Source organism: Ursus arctos, unplaced genomic scaffold (assembly GCF_023065955.2).
Source record: "Ursus arctos isolate Adak ecotype North America unplaced genomic scaffold, UrsArc2.0 scaffold_2, whole genome shotgun sequence".
Classification (NCBI taxonomy): domain Eukaryota; kingdom Metazoa; phylum Chordata; class Mammalia; order Carnivora; family Ursidae; genus Ursus; species Ursus arctos.
The window spans coordinates 50868246-50885592 of record NW_026622874.1 but is presented as its reverse complement, the minus strand read 5'-3'; the positions used below and the strand labels follow the sequence as shown (position 1 = coordinate 50885592).

Here is a 17347-nt window from a genome sequence, read left to right as displayed (position 1 = left end):
TCTCCCTAGTTCTTTCTATATTGGGCCATATGTTCTGTTCACTGCTACCCCGTGCTGCCCGTGAGAAGTCATGGTCTACCCGGGAAAGCAAGGGAAACTCCGTATACTTAGGCCAAATAGAAAACAAAGTAACATGGTGTAATAAGTGTAAAAAGGTGATATGACTTGGCATACATTTGAGCTTTAAGAAGGGAAAATTGGAGAGCACAGCTGTTTATCAAAGTCATATTCTTAATATTGTTTTTGATTATTTGATTTTAAAGAAAATAAATAATATATGATATCAAAGAGGTTATCTGAAAAAGTGAAAAACATGTAGTTTTATTTGGTATTTAATCACTTAAGAAAATTCATTGCATTTTCTAAAGTTGGCAAAAATGCTCTACCAAAACTTGAAAAAGATCGTTTGGTAAAACTATAGACCAATTTCATATATTAATATAGATCCAGAACTTCTCAATAAAATATCACCAAAAATTGAATTAAGGAGTATATTAAAAGAATGACATGCCAGGAGACATTTAGTTTGACTCCAAAAATGTAAGGATGGTTCAACATCAGGACATCTATCAACTTCCGTCCTAAGTCAACTGATCAAAGCAGAAAGCTCATATAATTTTTTTTATCAACAGATGCAATAGGAAAAGGACTTATAAGATTCGGCAGCCATTTCCAACAAAAATTCAATGTAAAATCAGATTAAGATAAAGTCGATTTCTAAGATTGCTGGTGATTTAGACTCAGCTCTTTTCACTTTATAAAAGTGAAAGGTTTACAAGGTTGCTTGTAAAGGTTTAGAGGTTGCTACACTGAAGTCTTGAATACAATAGAGGACTACTAGAAAATAAAACATAAAAATAGCTGTGTCATGTAACTGTGATGCTGCAAAAAAACTTCCTTGGTGGTGATGACTCAAGTGCAGCCCCACCTTCCACAGCTAAAGCAGAATAAAAGACAAGAGGCCTGCAGTTATCAGTCTTCATGTGGCAGAGTCCTCACTCGGCTCAGACAGCTGAAGCCATCCTCTGTGACCATGGGCCATGAGAAGCGGTAGCATCTCCCAGATTCTGGATTCTGTCCACGCATTGCGTTACTAGGGTGTGTACTCTTACTGTTGCTCGTTTACAAGTCTGATAATAAGCCAGAGGGAAAAAAGTTGAGTCTTAATCACCATTATCACCTATTTGTGAAGGTGGACCTGTCTTTTATGTCTGCTTAAATCAAACCAGAAAAAAAAAAAAAAAAAAATATATATATATATATATATATATATGTATACACACACATTTATAACATCTTATGGAAGAAAATAAAAATAATAATGATGATTACTATTTATTGAGTTCATATTAAGTTCTAGGAATTGCTCTCATTTAATGCTTAATCCAGCCCTATCAGAGAGATGCTATTACTATCCCCATTTCACAGGCAAGAATACTGGGTATTGAGAGTATAAGTAACCTGCCTGAGATTACATATAGAGAAGAGCTGGGATTCACCCCAAAGCAATATGGTGGTTCCAAGAGCCCACGCTGATTTCAAATTCTTTACACTGAAACAAATGGAGAATATGCTGTCTTCCTGGATGGAAGGACTTAATTCCACAATAAGTCAATCCTTCCAAGGTTGACGTATACACCTAACATCATTTAAATCAGAATGGCAATAATGTTTTGTTTCAAACTGGATAAAATGATCGTCAGTTTATTAAGAAGGCTAAATGGTCGAACTAGTCTAGAAAATTGTGAAAGAAAAAAATACTGAGGTGACAACTTCTTCAGTATTTCAACTTACCATAAAGCCACTGAATCACAACAGTATGGTGTTTTAATTCTTTCAAGTGCTGCCAAACCTTGACCTGAACTCAGAATGTTCTGGCTTGAGAGGCAAAGAAGTGGAATATCACATATTAGTCGGGTTGAATTTAGCTGTCCTAACTCTTCCATTTTCTTTTACTTGTCATGTAAATGACAAGAAGCCCCCTGAGTTTGACCTTGACTTGTTTTTTGTGTCCACCAAGCACTGCACCTCCCAAACAAACGGAATCCTCTATCCGTTCTACAACCTGTGCTCTTAGGTTTCTTTGATTTTCTCTACATCCAGACACATCCACTATGCTCATAAGCAACACACTTAAAGCTTCGTTTCACCCCAGCACAGTGTGGACCACTGCAAGAAGTTTTTAAAATTAACAATTTCAAGCCATGTAGTAAAAACTGAATAGATATCGGGCCATGGCTAATTATAAGTTAGGCCAGTTGTCATCAAGCAGCTGGACAACTGACACGAGGTGGGAGCCCATTTTGCTGCCACTTGTTAGGAAGAATGCACTCTGAAAATCTCAGGTGATATTCCTTCTGGAGAAAACTGTTTTCCCTTTGATTTAAGATAGAATCGTTAGTTAGACCTTCTCTATTCCAATTTTTGTGTTACTTTTTTCTGACTTTCATTTTGTATAGAGTTACAAGTGTGGATATCGATATATATTACTCTGTGGAAATCTGTCTTTTAAATTTTCAAAATAACTATGCTCAGAAAAAAAATATAATCTAATCAGCTGTGACTATAGTTGCTTACTGAACTCCATCTCTGTGTGCATGCATTAAATCAGTATAAAATTTAGGCCTTGCCATCAAGAAGCTTACAATCTACTTAGGAGATGAAATATATACTCTAAAATTTAAGGAACATTGCAAGACAATGATAAGAGAGGAACCAGAATAGTGTGTAAAAAAGTGATTTTTTTTAATGTCCTATGAATATTTTTCTAGGGTTCTTCTACCCCGAAAACGTGAGTGTGTTACCACTACAGCCTTACAAAATTTAGCCAAAAAAAAAAAAAAAAAGGAATATTAAACATTGTAGTATTCCATTACAAAACGTTTCTTTTCTCCTGGTGTTCAGGTCCATGTGTTTGTTCAATAGGATCATCCTTTGCTTGCCTTTTTAAAGGCTTATCTCTTATCTCTGAGAAAAGAAGTTGCTGTTGCTTTACTTTCTAGATTATACACATGTGAGATTCAGGAACTCAATTGTGCATCCTCAGAAAATGCAAAGAATGATCCCCACCCTCACCATCCAAAAAAAAAAAAAAAGTAGTGACATATTTAGAGTACATACTAACAATACAAAGCAGGGAGTTCTGATGTTTCATTTAATTGAGTTATAAACAAGAAAACTGTCAGATCCTGCCGCTGCCCCATTGATGCCTGCGGATGTGTGAATTTCCTCCATGTGTATGCTCTGTGTCCTTTAGAACACCCACAGTGGAGATGAATCGCTAAGGTGTGTATTAGTCTGACAGTCCTAGAAAGTATCACGACGAAAAGCCAAACCCAGGAAACAGCATTTCATTTAGTTCCTGGTGTACTGCTAATTGATCCCAAACCCTTCATTACTGTCTAGTGCAAAAGGCTAAGTCGAAAGGAGGCATTTAGAAAGTGGCTTAAGTGAAAACAAGGCATGGCAAAATTCTAGGTCTTGTGAACTTCACTTGTTCTGTTCCTGTGTTGTCGCACTGATTCTAAATTTATCTTTTATTTCAGGTCACTTGGAAACCCCCACTCATGCAGAATGGAGACATGCTTAGCTATGAGATCCGTATGCCTGATCCTCAGATCACAATAACCAATGTTACTTCCTCACTGTTAAGTCGAGTAATTACTCATTTGATTCCTTTCACTAATTACTCTGTCACCATTGTGGCTTGCTCAGGAGGAAATGGGTACCTAGGAGGGTGCACAGAGAGTTTACCTACTCATATGACCACCCACCCCACCCTACCGCAGGGCATTAACCCATTGTTGGTGATTCCACTAAGTGAATCATATGTTGGGATTTCATGGCAGCCACCATCCAGACCAAACGGACCAGATTTGAGGTAAGAGAAGGTGACTGTGCTTTTGGATTCTGCTATGGTCTTATCGGAAGGAAGGAAGGAAGGAAGGAAGGAAGGAAGGAAGGAAGGAAGGAAGGAAGGAGGGAAGGAAGGGGGCTTTTACTCACGTACGAATGTAGAACTAATTCTTAATTGGATACCCCTCACTCATAAGTTGAATACAATTTCATATTGTGTATCTCGACTTACATGGAGCCATAAATGTTCATTAATATAGAAATATAATTTTGTGAAGCTCTAAAACCCCTTGAAATAACAATCACTGTTCTCTAACAATTCTTGATGTAATCCTTCTCTTGGTTTTCAGAATATATTTTTATTATATGTTAGACAAACTTGATGCATGTTCTAAATGATACATTTACACAAAAATGCCTCAAAATTCTGAAACTAACACAATAATTCTCTGGCAGGGTATTATTATCTGTAAACTTGTAAAGAACATGGTCAGGGACATAGATAAGATGAAAGAAACGTGTGTGATTCTGAAATAGCTTTTTAACAACCTCAACTTGACACTTAGCCAAGAGTAGCAAGTTGATAATATTATCATTATTTATAAAGCATTGATGGGTTGATGTCTTAGGACACCATTAACTTTATAAGCATTTTGTATTTCCACTTTGTGTGTAACTGGCAATAAAGTTTTGGCAAATCTGAAATAGAAGAAATCTAAAATGTTATCATTCTTACTGATAATAGTAAAATGTGAATGTAGCTGATTATTTCAAAATAATTGAATACCTGAAACTTGAGCCAGAAGACAGTGATTATCTGGGAAAAAAACTTCATGATTGTAAATTAAGATGTTTTCTTTACGTTTATGTGCACACACCAGACACTCATACCATGAAACAACCTGAATTTTGGTAATAACATTAGTTGAGATAATCCCGATGTTACTGCTTGTCTTTTGCTTTAGATATGAGCTTCTGAGACGTAAAATCCAGCAACCACTTGCATCAAATCCCCCAGAAGATTTAAATCTGTGGCACAATATTTATTCAGGAACTCAGTGGTTTTATGAAGATAAGGGTCTTAGCAGGTGAGATTACAAAAACTATAAAAACAAATGCTGGCATTTAGTCTTGGGCACGTTGACTAGTTCAGAGAATCTTCGTGTCTCCATTGCATGCGCATGTTATCAGTTGTGCAATAAAACATGTTCGGTGATTATCTGTGGCATTAATCACCAAACTGCAACAGTCAGCATGTTTCATGTTTGCCGTCTTAACTGTACACTTAAAATAAGCCTTTTGAAGTCGAACCTGTACATGTTTGAGCCTTAACCTATTGCCTTTGTCACAGCTCTAGCAAAACATGAAAACATAATAGAGGAATTTGGAAAAACTGAACAGCTACAAAACGAGGGGAAGAGGGGAAGGAATGACTGGGCATTTAACAAAATGCTTACTACTTCTGGAAAATAATTCAGCCCACAAAAAATTATTTAGTTAGCATGAAAGAATTCAACCTAAGGTTCAGAGAAACCAGGAGACAGGCAAACCGGCGATGTCAGCAAAGAGCCCTGCTTGGGAGGGCCCGCAGACCTGGGTGGGTTTCAACCTGTGCTGGAGAACCAGGTTTGGGACCTTACGCAAGTCACAGAAATTCTCCAGGCTTAATTTTCGCTTTCAATAAAATAAAGAGATCGGATGGGATTAAATGATTTCTCAGCCTTGATGAGTCCAAGCAATGTAACCAAATCACCGGAAAAAAAACCCCAAACCCACAACTATTATTTTATGAATGCTTTTCAGACATGTTTTTCAATAACTTTTCTATCAGCTTCGTTATTTTCCTGGACCCACCTATGACTCACTCAACTATGAACGCTGTTTATAGCTCTGGCCTTGCCTCCCCTCACTTCCTCACCTAGGCTTGTCTCGGCCTCATTCTCATCACTTCCAGGGCCTGTGATGTGCTATACTTCCTCGCTCAACTTCTCCCCGTCGTTCCCCTCTCCCTTTGTCTGACTAGATTATCCATCACACGTTGGCCGGGAAGTTTCCTGGTGGGCTTCCCTGCCCACTCTTCCTGGTCTGACTCAGCTGCCCCTTAATGTATTCTCCCAACACCCTTACATATCACTAGTGTCAGTAATGTACTGGCCTGGCGACTTGTCTGAACACCCCGTTATGTCGTCAGATTCACCCTGAGGCAAGGCTTTCCCTTCATCACTTCTGCAGTCTCAGTCACTAGCATCGTGTGTGGCATATCGTGGGCACTCAAATAGTTATTAAATGAAAATACGTCAACTCAGTAAAAGGTGGGTTATTCCATTTCTCTGTGACTTAGGAATATTAATTGTAGTCTTATTATTTGGGGGGGATGGGTAAAACTAAGGAAAATCCCCATCCATCTTAAAGGATTGCAGTAGGAAAACCTTATAGATATTGTAAGGTTCTTGGGGAGGAGGCATCACGTGAATCTGATGAAGCAATAGAACCACGTGCAATTGCCATTTTTGTAAGTCAACCTAGATTATCATGGTCGCTGGACTATTCTGCACTATTTTTAATTCATTATTTACTTCATCCAACGTCATTCTTTAATTATCACTTCAGTTGAAGAAATTCATGTATTCAGCAATTTCTTGCTTGCTATCTGCTGAAAGGCACTGGGATAAGACAAAAACGGATTCAGCATAACCCTTGGTCTCAAAGACCTCACAGTCTAGTGGAAGAAAACACACCACACCCTCGGCTATGAGTGTACTAATTGCTTTTTTAAAAAGATTTTATTTATTTATTTGAGAGAGAGAGAGAAAGCATGAACTGGGGGGTGGGGGGAGAGGGGGCTGAGGCTCAATCCCAGGACCCTGGGATCACGACCTGAGCTGAAGCAGATGCTTAACCAACTGAGCCACCCAGGCACTCCTGTATTAATTACTGTTATCCCAGGTCATTACTTAGTCACCAACACTGCCTAGGGAAATCATATAGAAAAGTAGCTTTCTATGATATGTGAACTCTGAGTGCCTTAAGTATACCATTTTCCAAAAAAAAAAAAAAAACAGACCTTGACTATTTAACATTACTGAGTCAGATGTTTAGCTATGAGATGTTTGTCTGAAAAAGAGAATAAACCTCAGAAAGTTAATGTTTCTTTGTAGAAAAAATGAAAAGTTATAAAAGAGTTAGAGCCAAAGCCAAACATTTATTATTGAATTTTTAGTGATGCCTCTAAGAATTTTTAACGAGAAGTCCAATTCTAAGATATAAGAAAAGAGATATAGTTAAATCCCCACAAATCAAGTTGAAATGTAAGGTGACATGAACGTATGGATGACAGCTGCTTCTAGAAGGGAAGTAAACATCTAACAAAATATGGTGAGCGGTATTTTAACTAGCTCATAATGCTAAATGTCAAGGGATTTTTTCCTTCCTGCTAGGACTAGCAAAAAAAAAAAAAATTCTTTTTTTATTCAAGTAATTGCTATAACCCATGTAAGCAGTTTGTGGTAAAAAAAAGAAAAAAATATGCATTTCTTTTTAATATTAAAAATAAATGGTGTGAGTCTTCATATGACAAGAATGTTTTTTTCTAGCCCCCTACCCTTTGTAAGTCCAAAAAAAGCCCTTCAGCCCGTGGAGGGTTCTCTCATAACTCTGAGAGAAAACTGGAAATTAGTCCACTGGTGGGCACGGTGTGCTGTGACCATTTTTCTGTTAAGAAGTGATCTTTCTCGGTAGAGGCTGCCATTACCCACCTTGGCTGCTAGCAGCCAGGGCTCACCACCCCTGCTGGTAAGTCAGTGGTCTCTCATACAGCACAGGGGAGGACCCGAGCTCTCAGCTTACTTTGTTACACACCAGTCTTGCAGTTCCTTAAGGACCCTACCCCTTGGCTTTTGTCTTGTTGGCTTATTTGTTTGGTTGCTATTTTTTGGGATGGGGAGGAATAATTGAATTCTAATGCGTTTAAGAGGAACAAGCAATTTCCTATTCTCCTCAGACTCTATCATTCCTTCTTTCTTTCTTATTTTACATAGACGTAAATAAATGGAACACTGAAGTGTCTCTCCCCATCTTGACCTGATATCACCATAGCTACATCTAGAATCAGTTTTTTTAAATGGCACTTCTTTTGACACAAAAAGTAAAATTAACTCAAGATTCACTGGGCAACCCTTTATGAATGTATCTGTGAGTGTAAATATAAATTGAAGTCAATTTCCTTGGTCAAGTGATCTATTCTGGTTAGCTATATGTTCATGATAGAAAACACACCAATTTAATCTAAATTGTTATTATATTCTGAAGTTCAAATCATTCTAGTAGTTATTTTTCCCATTACATCTCCATGTACAGAATAGAATATTGAGCTAATTACCCAGATAATTTAATTTAAACAAAAATAGTTTTATTCTTATGATTATCTTAGGTAAGGGGTGATTTTGTCTGAGTTGCACAGTTAAGTTGACTCATTATTGAATTTTTGCTCTGTGTAGACACAAACGCAGTGTAACTCTAGGTTTATATGATTTGTCAGTTCCCAACTTTTCTTCCTTAATAATTCTGTGCAAAATAGCCAAGTTATGGTTGTTGGGGGAACCATAACTTCAGGTTCCCTGACATTTTCATCACTTGGAAAACCTGGCGAACATGCTGTTATCATCTGATGCTGAGGTGAGCCAGGCACGGTTTAATGGGGGCCAGCGACCTCCTCATTGTAAGCATCAGCCCACCCTTATGATTTCCAGTGCTTTGTTTTCTGAGTGATCAGATAAAACTACCAAGAACACAGTGATGGCATGCCATTCTTTTTGCTCTGAATTTGATGCAGGAGGAACAAGTTATAAGAAATCATAGGTTATTTTTTCTATTTTAAGGAAAACGTTGACTTGCAGATAATAGTAACTTAGCTGCAATTAAGTTTATAAAGGGAGGTATGTTCTAACTCCTGTTCCTTCCTATTATTTACAAATTTCTCAATGTACTTCTTTGCAATAACAGTCTGGAAAGAGACTTCCATGTGACTCCTCAAGGATCCATTAATTGTCTTATCTTTAAATGAAAGTATTCAAGGTGCCTGGGTGGTACAGTTGGTTTATTGTCTGACTCTTGATTTCAGCTTTGGTCATGATCTCAGGGTCCCGGGATCGAGTCTCTTTTCAGGCTCCATGCTCAGTGGGCAGTCTGCTTGAGGATTCTCTCTCTCCCTGTGCCCTTCCCCCCAAAAATAAGTAAAAAATCCTTAAAATAAATAAATGGAAGTATTCAAAATTAAATATGCATCTTATTTTCAAAGAATAGTTGGACTTGAGTGTTTTAAAATTAAATCCTTTAGCTATATATACCATAAAACCTAAGTTTATATTTTACTGGCATAGATTCTAATTTTTTTTAAACCTCCAAAATGAAATGTTTCAAGCCCTAAAAGAGGATGTAATTTCTGGGGGATAAAATTCAAAAGAATAAACTTTTCATTCCCCTCCTTTGCAACAAGATCAAATGAACACAGAATGATATGTCCTGCTTTGCTAATATGGAAAGACTGGGCCAGTTCCATGAGACCTGTTCCTATTGCATAAGTATATTTAAGTTGTTGCTCTTAAGTAAAGAAGTTAACTTTGTACATATGGAGGGTGAGTGGAAGGAAGGCTTTTCTCCCATGACCCCTAATGTGAGGTAGATCCTGTTACCTTCTCCATTAATGTCAAAATGTGAATAGAAGTCAGGTCTCAGAATGAACGCCAACTTCTGCACATTGGTGTGCCATCTCATAGGAAGGGACTTATTCAAAATGAGCAAATATGTGTCTTATTTCACATTTAAATTAAAGTAGTAGAGTCACGGTGTGTTTCTCCATTGAGATTTTTTTTTTTTCATCGCTCTAAATTTACCTCAAGCTATCCTTTTCCAAGTGCCATCATATGAAGCCTTACTGCATGAAAAATGAGCCTCCAGAGGTGGAAGAATGAATTTTTGTCATAGGAGATTTTTTCCCTAATGTTTTACTTAACCCCCCCCAAAACACCCCAAAACAAAACCCTCCTTTCTTTGCATTTCTTTCTAACATGATGACATAGTAGAACAAGACAGGAATTACAGCAAATTATTTTAGGTGTGGCATTCTGGTAGCGTAAGTATCGATGGCCACAGTGATATGACAGCTCCAACTGCCCTCACAATCTAGAAAGCACCATGTTATAAAAACTTTCAAGGGTGATAAGCATTACTCTTCAATATCAAAAGAAAAAAATCCTCAGTAGCATTTTTAGAAAGAGTAAATAAGTGGTATAAAGAAAAGGCAGATACCATCAATGAAATATTTAAACAACTGCAGATTTAAGCCGTAGAAACAGTGTTGCATTTTTGTTTGCTTATTTATTCATTCCCACAAAGGATTTGGGGATGTAAGGAACAGTATGCTGTCTGAGGCTTCTCAAATCCTCCCGTGTGTGATGCTGTACGCCAGCACATGCTGGGCTGTGGCAGGTTTGAAGAAGAGTTAGTGGAAGAAGCAACTGAATAGGCTGCATTTTCAGAAGCATGATTTATACTGGTGACAATATTGACACATGAATTCTGTTAGGACATCAATAAAGTTGACACATTTTTAATTCTGATGAAAATAACCTGAGGCATTCTGTGGCTGCACTGAAGAACTTTATTGGTTACAAAAACACATCAGACCCTTTCAAGATACAAGCCTTCACACGTTTTGCCCTGGAATAATGCTTCCCACTAGACAAATGTCTTCATTGCACAAAATGCCACTTGTCATCAATACCTAGCCCAAATGTTACCTCCTCTGTAAAGACTTCCTGACTGGATACTGGAAACTAGGTGCTCTATACGAAGCATGTTGGAAGGAAAAGGAATAAATGAGCCCCTATTTTAGGGGTTCTCATTTAAAAACATATTTCTATAAAAATGTATGTACTCCAGTGGAACAGATAACATGTTTGTTATGTTTAGCATCTAGAATGTTGTTAGTGTTCAACAAATATTCTTGAATGAATGAACAAATGAATGAATGAAATCATATAGCAACATGAGAGACAGTATAATGTGTAAAGGAAACATCTTGCTGAGTTTCAGTAGGGCTTATTTCTCTATTGGACAGGTAGATTTTTGTGACGTTAATTTACCAAATCATATATGACCTGAAAGTTATGAGCCTGATTGCTTTAGTAACTATGAAATATCCATTCATTCATTTATGAAATTTGCTACTCCGTAAATAAACAGATTCCTGGGTCATAAAAACTTCAACATCTAAACGGAACCTAACTTTCTAAATCACTTGAGCAAGAACAACTGAACCTTGAAATGAGTACATTTCCATAAATAAGTTTTTAATATAAATTATCTTTTACAAGGGAAAATACCGTAGTCGATTCTAGAGCACAACAAAGTTTCCCATTTTCTGTGTGTTGGTGAAGGGAGGGCTTGAGGATGGTCTCAAACAAATTAGTAATTTAGAGAATAACTATTGTAATAACCCAGTCTTCGTAAATTGACCTCAAACAGTTGGTTTTACTGGCTCTATATGAAGTGTTCATTCACTTTGCAGATTTCAAAAGCTGTTTCCTACAGAGTTTGAAATGGTACATTTTTCAAGACATCCCTAGGGAGCACAATTAGTATTTAGAGAAGAAATTGGTTTGATAAACATAATTTTTGCGTGAGTATATGATGTCAATCAATCTAGCATTTTTCTTTTGAAAGTATCCTTTTATTATTAACTAAATGGAATGTCACATTTGATGTCAATAATCAACACCTCAGTCCATCTAAAAACCAGCATACCTTGAGTGGATGGGAAAAAAAAAAGACTTTAAGCACACTAATATATACATTGTTTTTTGATGTGAAGTGGCAAAATACAAACTGACACATATAGTCATAAGTATATATACTAACATAAAGATTAGGCTTTGGATGCAATGAAAATGGCATATTTTAGTATTTCGTTTAAGAAAATTCAAGATTTTATATCCTTAAAAATTTAACTTAACCATTTGAAAGTTAAAGAAAATGCAAAAGACAAATTCATGACATCAAGTCAAATGCCTATTGATTTCTCAGTTAAATAAAATAATGAGTAGTGGAGGGGCACCTGGGTGGCACAGCGGTTAAGCGTCTGCCTTCGGCTCAGGGCGTGATCCCGGCATTCCGGGATCGAGCACCACATCAGGCTCCTCCGCTATGAGCCTGCTTCTTCCTCTCCCACTCCCCCTGCTTGTGTTTCCTCTCCCGCTGGCTGTCTCTATCTCTGTCAAATAAATAAATAAAATCTTTAAAAAAAAAAATAATGAGTAGTGGAAAGAATTTAAGATTAGAAATGAGGAGACTAGAGGCTCGCTTAGTCATCTTCACTAGTTGTACAACCTTAGGCAAAGCCACTTAACTTCTCAGGGTCTCAGTTTTCTTATCTGTAAAATGTAGCAGGTATTTTATTATTTGCAGTGGAAAAATTCTATAGCCATGTCTTGCTCAAAAATTTTAATAGTACTTTGGAAACGGGCACTCCAGTGATTTATAGGACCTCAATTTCTTCTATGCAGTTATAAATTGTATATTTCACCACAGGTAAATTATGACAGAATAGTTTAAAGTATCACAGTAAGAACTAAGGCCCTACAGAAGTTGTTTACAATGTATCATTTAGTCAGGGGATGTTGTTAATTCCACTTGCAGAAAAGAACTACACAAATGGTATCACTTTAAAGCCATAAAGATTACTAAATGTATAATAGCATAAACATGTGGAAGAAAAATTCAACTATTGTAGGAGAGAAGATTAGGCATCCAGACGCTAGCTAAATTTGTTTTAAGCCATTTTATGAAGTAAAACACAATTAAAAGTATTCCACCCAGGGAGAAAGCTAATGAAGCCAAGGTCGCTGGTTCAATTCCCAAGTGAGTCATTAGCTTTTGTTTCATTCCATTGTCACCGACTCGCTACCCTCTTAACCCCAACTCACCATCTTCAAATTCGTACTCGTGGTTACAGAGGAAATTTGGTGAGACTGTTTGGATATGTAAGCAAAAATCTATCCCCAGTGCTAGAGAAATAACTCAAAGGTCAAGCCCCAGTGATATGACATCATCTGAGTATTGACAGATCAGATTATCCTCATGATGATTATTGCTATTAGTATCGCCATCATTATTATGGTGGCAGCATCGCATCGTGGTTCAAAGAGCAAGCTCTAGAATTAGACTGTCTTGAGTTTCAGTCGGCACTGTCCCACTTGCCAGCTTGACAACTTGGACAAGTTATTTAACTCTTTGAGCCTTATTTTCCTCATTTTCAAAATAGTTATAATAGCTCCTTATAGGGTAATTGTGAGGAATGAGTTAATGCATGTGGAAAATCCCTGAAACATAGTAACTACTAAGTAAATGCTATTATTAACTTTTAGTTGTCTTGGTCATGTTGACTATTTGGCACTTGCTGAAAAGCATTTGTGGTAGTTTCCTCCTGCTGCTGGAAACAAACTAGGTGACATAAAATGATAGAAATTTATTCTCTCACACTTCTGGAGGCTTAAACTCCAAAATCAAGGTGTTGTCAGGGTCATGCTCCCTTCAGTCCCTGGAGAAAAATTGTTTCTTGCCTGTTCCAGTTGCTGGTGGTCCCAGTTGTTCCTTGGCTTGTGAAGGTGTAACTTCAATTTCTGCTCTCTGTCTTCGCATGGCCATCTTCTCCCTGTGTGTGTCTGCCTCTGTATCAAAATTTTCCTGTTTATTTTTATAAAGACATCAGTCCATTTCATTTAGGGCTGTCCTGAACCTAGTATGACCTCAACTTGACTACATGTGCAAAAACCCTGTTTCCAAATAAGTTCACATTCACAGGTACCAGGGGTGGGACTTAAATATACCTGGGGGGGGGCACAGATTTCAAACCATTACAGCATACAAAGCAGAAAATAAAAGAAAATAAAGCACAAGAAGAAAGGGTAAAGCAAACAAATGTAGAAAATCTGGTGCTAGTACTTGTTTAGGGAAAATGGGTAAATAGCCTCAAAGAAATCACTAAGTCCTTACCTATCACTACAACAGAGCAACACCTTAAATGTGGCTCAGGCAGAGCCCTGCAAAAATATCTTTGGACCACGAGTGAGAAACAAGATGACTTCAACAAGCAGTAGAAGCAGACTTCTACAGAGGTGGTAGCAAAATGCTGTGACAATCCTGACAGAATTATTTGACACAGTCCTGCAAATGGCATCCTCCCTTTGTCAAGCCTGATAAGTTGTGACTTACAGAGACACATTCCATGCCCCCTGCATTGGATGCAAGGTATCCTGCATGACGTCATAAACCCAAAGAAGGTGATGATGATCTGAGGCCAGCATTTGCCCTGAGTACTGGATGTCCCCAGGGATAGTGATGTGTTGTGCGACATATTTAAGCTAGTTTCGTGGTCTAAGCAATTGTCCAGGCAAAGCCTGACTGTGTCTATAAATAGCATTTTCCTATCTGGGCAGTTTTGAACCAAATGAAGAAAGCATGATAGCCTTCTGCCTGAAAGAGGCAAAAAGAACTAAAAAAAAAAATTGATGGCTTTACTCTATCTTTGATTTAATATATGACTTGGAAAATCCTCATCATATCACATCACCATGTCCAGTTTTCTCCTTCTGCAAAGCAATATTTGGTTTCCACTGTATTGACTCAAGTAAATATGTTCACATGATGGCAAAATGCGGCTCACTGTAGCAAAACTCTCAGCGGGAGAACGTTGTTACCCTTTGGTCACAGTTACGATTTAATTTAGGGGTTTATCTGCCTTCCAATGAGATTATGGGAAGGAAGGATAGGTGTAGGAAGAAAATGGTGATGAGGGATTCTGATATTTGAAAATGGATGAGTTTCCCAAAAGAAGAGCATAAAACTGTCTGGATCAAATTCAGATAGAACACTGGCAGGTTGCCAGATTTGTAATTGCATCTTGAATTGAGCTGTAATCCTTACCACTTCCGAAAACAATAAGAGTGAGAAAACGATAAACCACATTTGTTTTAAATAGCGGGTACTTGCTTTAGCATTCCTAATAAAATATTTTCCCTGACACTTTGGTGAAAACTCCAGAGCTACAAAAATAGTGGAATGTCTTTTGTGTAGGGAGGAAAAAGAAGATAATTCTCTTTTGTAGGGAGAAGCAGAAAATTGTGCATTTTAAAGGGATTAAAAAGGGAAATCCTGTATTTTGTAAGGAAAAAGAAATGTGTGTGTTTTGTTTTCCGCAAAAGAGAAATTTATAAGGACTTTTTAAAAAACGACCTTTCAGGTTTACAACGTACGAGTATAAGGTGTTTGTACACAACAGCGTGGGTTTCACACCGAGCCAAGGAGCTACCGTGACAACATTAGCTGGTCTTCCAGAGAGGGGAGCCAATCTCACCGCAACTGTTCTTAACCACACGGCCATAGATGTGACATGGGCTAAACCAAGTAAGTAAGCTTTTCATGTCTTCAGTTCCCCTTAGCATATTAATACCAAGATGAATTTAAAATGGACACATTAAAAAATAAAATCAACAAAAAGCCGAGAAGCATGTGCTATTCTTCAGAGCCAGACTCCTTCCCCCTACTTTGACATCCTTCTTGGGCCTTCTCTCCCTCTTCCACTCCTTTTGGTTGGGAATGTAGTTTCTGTCACCCCAGCCAGTTGTGCTAGAAATAACTGCATATTAATTTGATAGAATGTACTACTGTGCACTAACCCACAAAAAGCTCTGCCCCCCATCTTGTAACTCAGCACTTACTAGCAAGAACTGTTGACTAGGATTGCAGGGATTTTTCCGAGTGAGTCATCTTCAACACTGGTTGTAGACAGAATTCCAGGTCAACACAGGAAAATAGAGCCTGGGCATCTTCAATCAGGCTTGCTTCAATAATGCAGGGGGCTCGCCCTGACCCCATTCGGAACACTCCTTTATGGGCAATTAGAAGAGCTCACGGATGGATCTCATCTGCTCCTGCAACTTTAGAAACACAAAAACTGAAATTTCAGATCTCTTTGGTCAGCAGAGTAGCATTTAACAGCAGACCTGTTAATTTGTAGTGATCCATTATCACAATTAGAAAACAACACTGAATTTACCATGGAAATATGTGTTGTAACCATTCTTAGAAGTACCACTTGAGATCTGGCAAGTAGTTGAATCAAAACTTGCTAGAATATTACCAAATACTGAGAAATACCTAATTCAGAAATTCCCAAGTAAAACGTTTGTCTTATGAAAGAAAACGGTACCTGCTTGGGTAATCATCTATGGTTCTGTGGAAAGATATAAAACTACTCTTGTCTGAGGAATAGTAACCACGTGATTTTCATCCAACCTTTGAGTTTTGTTACAGCCTGAGACATGCTTCCTGTTCTGTTTAGAACATCTGAGTGAATTTGCTCTGTGTTGTATTTTATCAATTGTGAATTAAAACCAAGATGAGGTGACATTAGCAGTAAATTGAAATCTGTACCGGTTCTGTTGATCTACGTTGCCACTAAATAACCCATTTTTACAGAAAACTCTCTCCCTAGGATTTTTATAAGGTAGCAGGTTTCTAATAATCTGTGTCACCTCTACTGGGATCTCTTAAGCCATTTAAATGGAAGAACGGAAGTTAATTGATGCTTATGATTACCCTCTGAAACACCTCTGGGAAAAATACAAAGTTTTTATCTGGAGATGGATTTTTATGTATAATATATTTTCACTCCTCTCCCTCTTCCTCTCTACTTTACCCTCACCACCTGATTCATCTTAAAAGCTGCTCATAAAGGTGGATGTCCTCCCCCTCATCTGACATTTGAATACTGCTGTTAAGATCCAGCTGCTGAGTTTTCGCCAATATAGGTCCTTTATGTTATAATTGCATGCCTGAAGTAAGCGTGCTTATAAAAACTGACAAACTTAATGGATCTGCAGCAGCTCGCTGAAGTTTCATTACCTTGGTAATCTGAACCTCTGACCTTCGGGATGTAGGTAATGCAATCTGCTGTTATTTCCATTCATACCTTAGAAATATTTCAGATAACTATTTGTGAGCACAAAGGTTAACTCTCAGAAGAGGGTCAGCTCTCCGAAAGCTTGTTGCATTATCATTTTCTTCCTTCGTGCAAACTGCTAGCCTAAGTAAATTAACTAGTCACTCCTCTGTGATTGGGCCACCTATTTTTTGCAATTTTAATTTAAGTTGTTTTCTTGATTTCCAGGATATATTTGGCACATTGTTGAATATGCTAAAAGTCAGAAAACTATAGGTTGAAAGTCAATTGGATAAATTTATAAATATTTACTTATTAAAAATTGCCTTTCAAAAAAAACATAAAATGTATTTAAAAAAAAACATATTCTGTCTTAACTAGACCTCCCCATGGATACACCACATTGATAGCTGTATATTTCTGGTAAATTTTTACTGATCACAGATTAACAGGAATATTATTGAACATTTTAGAAGCACCCATTTTAAATTTTTG

At 37.5% G+C, this 17347-nt stretch overlaps 1 protein-coding gene across 1 annotated transcript in view; it reads left to right on the top strand.

The window, feature by feature from the left end:
* The window catches only part of USH2A (usherin), a 676313-nt gene that overhangs the window by 449850 nt on the left and 209116 nt on the right, over nucleotides 1-17347 (top strand). Inside the window, exons 42-44 of the mRNA XM_026517347.4 lie at nucleotides 3546-3880; nucleotides 4821-4943; nucleotides 15152-15315. Of these exons, the coding sequence (XP_026373132.2) occupies nucleotides 3546-3880; nucleotides 4821-4943; nucleotides 15152-15315 (622 nt within the window). The remainder of the gene's footprint in view (nucleotides 1-3545; nucleotides 3881-4820; nucleotides 4944-15151; nucleotides 15316-17347) is intronic.